The sequence below is a fragment of the Hyperolius riggenbachi genome, chromosome 9 (assembly GCF_040937935.1).
Source record: "Hyperolius riggenbachi isolate aHypRig1 chromosome 9, aHypRig1.pri, whole genome shotgun sequence".
Lineage (NCBI taxonomy): Eukaryota > Metazoa > Chordata > Amphibia > Anura > Hyperoliidae > Hyperolius > Hyperolius riggenbachi.
The window spans coordinates 274,864,686-274,871,291 of record NC_090654.1 but is presented as its reverse complement, the minus strand read 5'-3'; the positions used below and the strand labels follow the sequence as shown (position 1 = coordinate 274,871,291).

The following is a 6,606-nucleotide window of genomic DNA, read 5'->3' as shown; positions in this document are numbered from 1 at the left end:
TGTTACAAGCAGCTAGCACTTTGCTAGCTGCTTGTAACTTCCGATCGCCGCCGCTCGCCGCCTCAGCCCCTGCAGACCCCTGCGCAGCCTGGCCAATCAGGGCCAGGCAGCGCTGAGGGGTGGATCAGGATTCCCTATGACGTCCCAACGCCGATGACATCATCCCGCCCCGTCTCCATGGCGACCGGGGAAGCCCAGCAGGAAATCCCGTTCTGGACGGGATTTCCTGCTTACTCCGATCGCTGGAAGCGATCGGAGTAGCTGAAGAGCTGCCGCTGCTCAGCGGCTATCATGTAGCGAGCCCTGGGCTCGCTACATGATTTAAAATTAAAAAAAAAAAAATAAAAAAAAAACCATTAAAAAAAAGTGCTGCACTGCCTCTTTGCTGGGGGAATTAGACTGGCAAGGAGGTTAAAAAAAATAGAAAAAAAAATGCATATTAGTCAGTAACATGCTTATACTGTATTTTTCCCTCCACAAGATGCACTTTTACCCCCTAAAAGTGGGAAGAAGAGGTCTACGCGTCTTATGGAGCGAATAATACATTACAGTAGGGCAATGCCAGGTCCACAACTGTCTGACCAATGCGCAGCTTCCAGTCTCTGCCCTCACCATCGCTGGCGCCCCCTCTCTGCGGCCTGGCTGCGTGTGCTCACTAGAGATTATCAATGAGATGAAAAAATTTCCGCGTTTATGCAGATTTATGTACATTTTTATGCAAATATATGTAGCTTGAAAATGGACCAATCAAGTCCAACACAGGTTTAAAATTGATTGGTCCATTTTCTTTTTTTGCTGCTCGTTTGACTTTATTCAGTTGCTCCGCAGTGATGGCCCTGTAGCATGATCATCAAGTAAAATACAGGAGTATGTGATTCTTACCTCCTTAAGTGAACCTCCAGACTAAAAATCTACTCAGCAGCACTGAAAAGGCTTGATGTTTCTTTAACAGTTTCACAGCATCAGAACTTTGTTTCTCTTATACAAGCCTCAATTTTAGCTGCACAGAAGAAAACTGCACAGCATCAGGGGAAAAATGCCCGGGCAAAGCATGATGGGATTTCTGAGGTGGTTGTTCTCCTTCTGCCGTTTTGGTGCAATTTTTTTTTTTTTAAATTTTGCATTTGAGATTTGAAGCCTAGCGCGTGCAGCTGGGAGGGGTGATCAGGACACAGGACAGTTGGAACTGTGTCTCATGCTCCCTGTCACCTCCTTTCAACCAAAAAGATGGCTGCCCCCATTAAATCACAAACATTTGCCTGTTCTTTTAAAACAGTGTGGGTAAGAGATATTACCTATCATAATTAACATAACTAATGTAACTTAATGACAGTATGTTTGTTTAGGCTGAAGTTCCCCTTTAAGGATAAAACACAAAGGTAAATAAATGTTTTATTCATGCAGCAAAGACAACATGTTTCGGGGTGCTGGCCCGCTTCCTCAGGTCAATACAACAGTGCCCTCCCCCGGGATGGGTAACTACCTCCCTGCAGAATCCCATATCTCCTTGCAGAGACGTAGCTACTACGTCCCTCCCCGCTGCGCGCTCCCGCGATCGTTACTGCTGCCGATCATTAGCCGGAAGATCAATGAATGGGAACACAGTTTCCATTCATTGATCTAAGCCCCAGTGTGACTGACTGCCGCCATCCATGAGACAGCACCGCCATTCACAAAATCCAATCTTTACACGTCCGTGCACAACTTCCTGATTGCGCAGTAATACTATGCATAGAGACGTTATGTGCGAGGACATCTTGTGGCCAAATAGTAAAACTACATCTAATTTTTTTTTTTGTGGAAAAAAAAAAAAAAAAAAAAATCACAATAAAAAAAAAAAATGAAAAAACAAAAAAACAAAACACATAGTTACCCTCTGAGACTGAACGTTTTTTAATATGTATGTCAAGAGGGTATATTACTGTTACTTTATAAATTATGGGCTTGTAATTAGTGATGGACGCAAAACTGAAAAAAATGCACCTTTATGTCCAAATAAAATATTGGCACCATACATTGTAGTAGGGAAAAAAATGTAAACGTTGCAATAAGCGGGACAAATAGGCAAATAAAATGTCTGGCTTTTAATTATGGTAGCATTTATTTTAAAACTAAAATGGCCCAAAACTAATAAATGATTTTTTCCCCCCAATTTTTTTCTTATTTTTCCTGTTAAAACATATTTAAAATAAAATAGTTCCTAGCGAAAAGTACCCCCAAAGAAAGCCTAATTGGTGCTGAAAAAAAAAAAGTAGATTGTTTTGTTGTGATAAGTAGTAATAAAGTTATAGGCGAATAAATGGAAAGAGAGCTGACAGGTGAAAATTGCTCTGTTTTTTTAAGGGGAAAAAAACCTTGGAAGTGAAGTGGTTAAAGCAGTAAATCACAGGCGTGATTAGAGAGGAGCTCACGAACGCGATTTACTGCTTTAAAGGCACTGTTGTATTGACCTGAGGAAGCAGGCATAAAACCTTTATTTACCTTTGTGGTTTGTCCTTAAGGAGGTAAGAATCACATACTCCTATATATTACTTGATGATCAGATACTTGGGGCGCCTCCAACAGTATATATAGATTAGCTTTACCCCTCTAGGGGGTCATATATTGAGAACACTAGGTTCCCAATTAAACCATGGCGTGCAACCGACCATAGCCTGCCAAGTGGACCTGGAATACCGAGTGGGGGCGGTTACTTTCCTGCAAGTCTGAATGGTGGTTGCAGTATAGTGCAACCCATCCTTGTGAGTAGAATACTTCCATATTAACATATCTGCACCACTGCACCACTGGACTCCTGGTCTCTCCCATCCAGATCCGGGGGGGTGATTACAACCACTAAGAATCAACAGCAGTCCTTTACCTAAAGCCTGAGGCCTTGCCATCTTAAGCTGCAGCACTGATGATCCAGTAAGGAGGAGGCCTCGGGCATTAGCTTACACTTAGGTCCTCGCTCTCAGGAAAGTTTGGTCCATTTTCAAACTGCATATATTTGCATTAAAAAAAATACATAAATCTACATATACTGAAAAATATTTGCATCTCATTGATCATCCCTAGTGCACATAGAGATCAGTGAGGATGAAGCTTGAAGGACACAGCCAGGAAGGCGAGCGCCGGCAGGATAGGCAAGTGCGCTCCACTGTCACTACTTTGTAGGGGCCCAGGGGATGACCGTTAGCTTAGGAGGGAGACACCCCCCCAAAGACGCACCAGGCTTATGGTCAGGTGCATATCTTGAAATGAAACAGAGTGGTGGTAAATGGATCATACTCAAAGTGGGAAACTGTTAGCAGTGAGGTCCCACAAGGGTCAGTACTAGGCCCAATCCCTTTCAATTCATTAATGAATGGGTAAGTAGATGGAAATCAGCGTTATATTGAGAGGCATTCACAGCTATGACTGCAAAAAGTAGGAAGATGATAGTTTGGTCCAGTCAGGGAGAGGATTTGTGAGGTTACACTTGGACACAAGTCTTTTTTGCAACCTAAATAACTATGCATCTAAGCCATCTTACTGACCATCCCTATCCATGACTATGTACAACTCTGTAGGGAGTGATCTCAATTATGTTTGCAGAGGCCGATGACAGTGACTGGATGATCTTTCTACTGGCAGACCAGCTGTTTCTGCACACAGTACACCGTGAAGGAAAATCTGCAGTGACATGGAAACCATCAACGGTTGTTGGGTCTCCAAACGGTGTCCCCTTGACGGTATCCGTAAATTCTGCAGTCTCCATTAAAGTGGACCTGAACTCAGAACTTCCTCTCTGGTCTAAAAGATAAGCAACATGTCTGCTTCCATGAAAGCAGGAAGTAGAAACGGTGCAGATTTATTGCAGGATTTGTATCAGCCATAACAAAGAAATGTTTTTCTTTAAAGGTTTTTATGCTGTGGCTTATCTTTTAGAGCAGAGAGGAAGTTCGGAGTTCAGGTCCCCTTTAAAGTCCTGTGATGATGACATACACTTCCTGCCAGGGTACTGGGGTCCTCTGGAGAATAGACTGTCTCATTACTGCATCCTGACCTTGCTATGGGTGGGGAGGTGCAGTTATAGCTATCACTTCCCCTTTCCTGTTACCAACATGAGGTGGGTAACAGGAAGGGAAGACACTCGCTCCTCAAACACAGACGACCTCAGAATGCAGTGTGGGGGGACTGTGGGACCTATTAAAGTGAACCAGAGACGAAGCACCCTCATGTATTTTACCATATATATCAGTGGGAACATTAGAGAAAATGCCTACCCTGCTCTCTGTTTCATTATTTACTGCTCAGCCTGCTTCTTACCAGCCCTGATAAAATCCCAGACTGAGCATTCAGTCTGGCTTTGCTCAGGAATTTTTTATAGCTGAGTCTGTCTTCTGTGCTGTCTTTTCAAGCCCAAGCCTGCTCCCTTGTGGCTCTGCTCAGGAATCATTATAGCTGAGCCATTATAGCAAAGCCAGACTGAATGCTCAGTGGGGGATTTTATCTGGGCTGATGAGAAGCAATCTGAACAGTAAATAATGAAACAGAAAGCAGGGAGGTGTTTTCTCTAATGTTCCCACTGATCTATATGGTAAAATACATGAGGATGCTTCGTCTCTGGTTCACTTTAAGACCCCCCTCCACTGGTTCTGAAGGAGAATCGTGGCCCAAGCTGACAGGTGTGCCATTGGGAGAGCCAGTTCGGATGCAGGTGGATGGGTCATTGCCCAATCAGACGCAAAGCAGAGGACCCCCAGGTAAGAATGAGAGGTTTGGGCAGGGCTGCCCTGGGAAACTGTTAGGAAGTGGAGCAGAAGAGATAAGAAAAACACTAAGTAGGGCAAATCTATTTGAAACGCTGCTGGTAGTATAAATTCATGTAATTTGTCACTATGTGGTCTTCCCAGAATCCTCTGCAAACCACAAACCGGACTCACGGTTGAAGAATGTGAATCAATCAGGCTGTACCGAATTGCACAATTCTGTCCTCTAAACGTAACATGTTTCAGGCACTGGGAGCTGGAGGGAAAGAGGTTTGAGTGAGCGTCTAGAAGGGTTGATGGTCACGTATAGTCCAATGAGCAGACAGGAATTGGAGAGATGAGGCAACAAGCTGCAGTGAGTAGATAAGCGTGTCACCCTCTGGCTGTGCAGTGCAGCAGAGGTGTGCAAATCACAAAAGCTTCTTTTTGTTTTGGCAGGTAACAGTTTTCATTCATGTTATTAAATCGTAGATTTAGGCTATCATTCATGAACAGGCTGTCGGTAAGGGGAACCCGTGCGGGAGAATACCGCCGTCGGTAGTTGTGCCTTCTGGGTGGTCATTCATAAACTTTGTGCCTGGGGCGGTAGCAGTGCGGAGGTTTTCTGGAGAATGGTGTCGGCAGGCGGGCGGTAGGCATGCGGAAACAGAAAAGCTGGCCGAGTCCCTCCATGCGGTGTTCTCTCTGCTGCTGTGTGGGAGGTCCGTCCCATTCACTTACAAGGACTCCGCAAGCTTCCCGCTACAGCCAGGGGATCGGTAATCCCCTTCCGCATACCGCTATGCGGAAATGTTTATGAATGAGCATTTTGCAACTTTTTCTGGATACCTGCGTATCCACACTGCACAAGGCGGTACGTTGTCACTCTGCACGGGAATGTCAGCTCCGCATACGGAAAGAGGCTTTATGAATACACAACTTGCTCGGTGGTCGGTAAAGTCAGCGGTATTACGCATTTCCGCATGCGGGAATGCTTTATGAATGATAGCCTTAGTCGTTTGGCTTTTTGCTGTACATGGTTTGCATATTGTGAGTAATGCATTGTTCTGCCCTTTCTATAATGGTTTCTACAGAAAAGATCTATAGATTGGTAGAGGAGGAGCCTATGGAAGGTGATCCGTTACCAGAGACGGGATCTCTCCTGCTACAGTATAAAGATCGGCACAGTCAGTGATCTGCAGCAATCCACGTCCGGAACCAGAGCTACTTCCCCGGAGAGTAGTCGTGGTGCATCTCGGGTGTGTATGTCAGAAGGACGATCATCACCCAGAGGTGGAGGAGCGCCTGCAAGACAAAATGCAATTTAATAAAACACAACTACCATATTTTTCATAACATGAAGTGAAAATAACATCATGAATAAGATTGGTTATTTATTACAATGTTTCCAAGGTGAACAATTTTTAAAAAAAATGTTTTACAAGGCAAGCAAGTCTCAGCAAAAAATTGGCAGCACTCCTAATCAGGCTTCAACTGAAATTAAACCAACAGAGGTGTGCAGCGCTCCTCATGGACTTTAATACACACCTTGAATACAAATCAGATGCAAACTGTGCACTAATCCTTTATCTAAATAAATTGAATGCAAATTGATACACATGAATGCAGCTAGCCATAAGTAGACTAAGCCCAGAAACCCACAAGGAGCGATTTTCTGAGCGGTTTGCGATTTTAAAACTCTTGCTAATGTAATGCTATGGGTGTGATCCCACTTGAGCGATTTGATTTGATAAAAATCCCCCATAGCATTGCATTAGCAATACCTTTTTCAAATCGTGATTAGAAATCGCTCCTAGTGGGTTTCTGGCATAAATGTACATACACACGTCGGATTTGTGCAAACGACCGGTCATTCAGACGTCAAATCGGGCGT

At 44.1% G+C, this 6,606-nt stretch overlaps 1 protein-coding gene across 2 annotated transcripts in view; it reads right to left on the bottom strand.

The window, feature by feature from the left end:
- Window positions 1-4,579: 4,579 nt before the first annotated feature.
- Window positions 4,580-6,606, bottom strand: part of GOLGA5 (golgin A5) — a 38,041-nt gene continuing 36,014 nt past the window's right edge. For both annotated transcript variants that reach the window (XM_068252266.1, XM_068252267.1), the window contains exon 13: window positions 4,580-6,017. In XM_068252266.1, coding sequence (XP_068108367.1) covers window positions 5,937-6,017 — 81 coding nt within the window. In that variant the 3' untranslated portion in view covers window positions 4,580-5,936. The remainder of the gene's footprint in view (window positions 6,018-6,606) is intronic.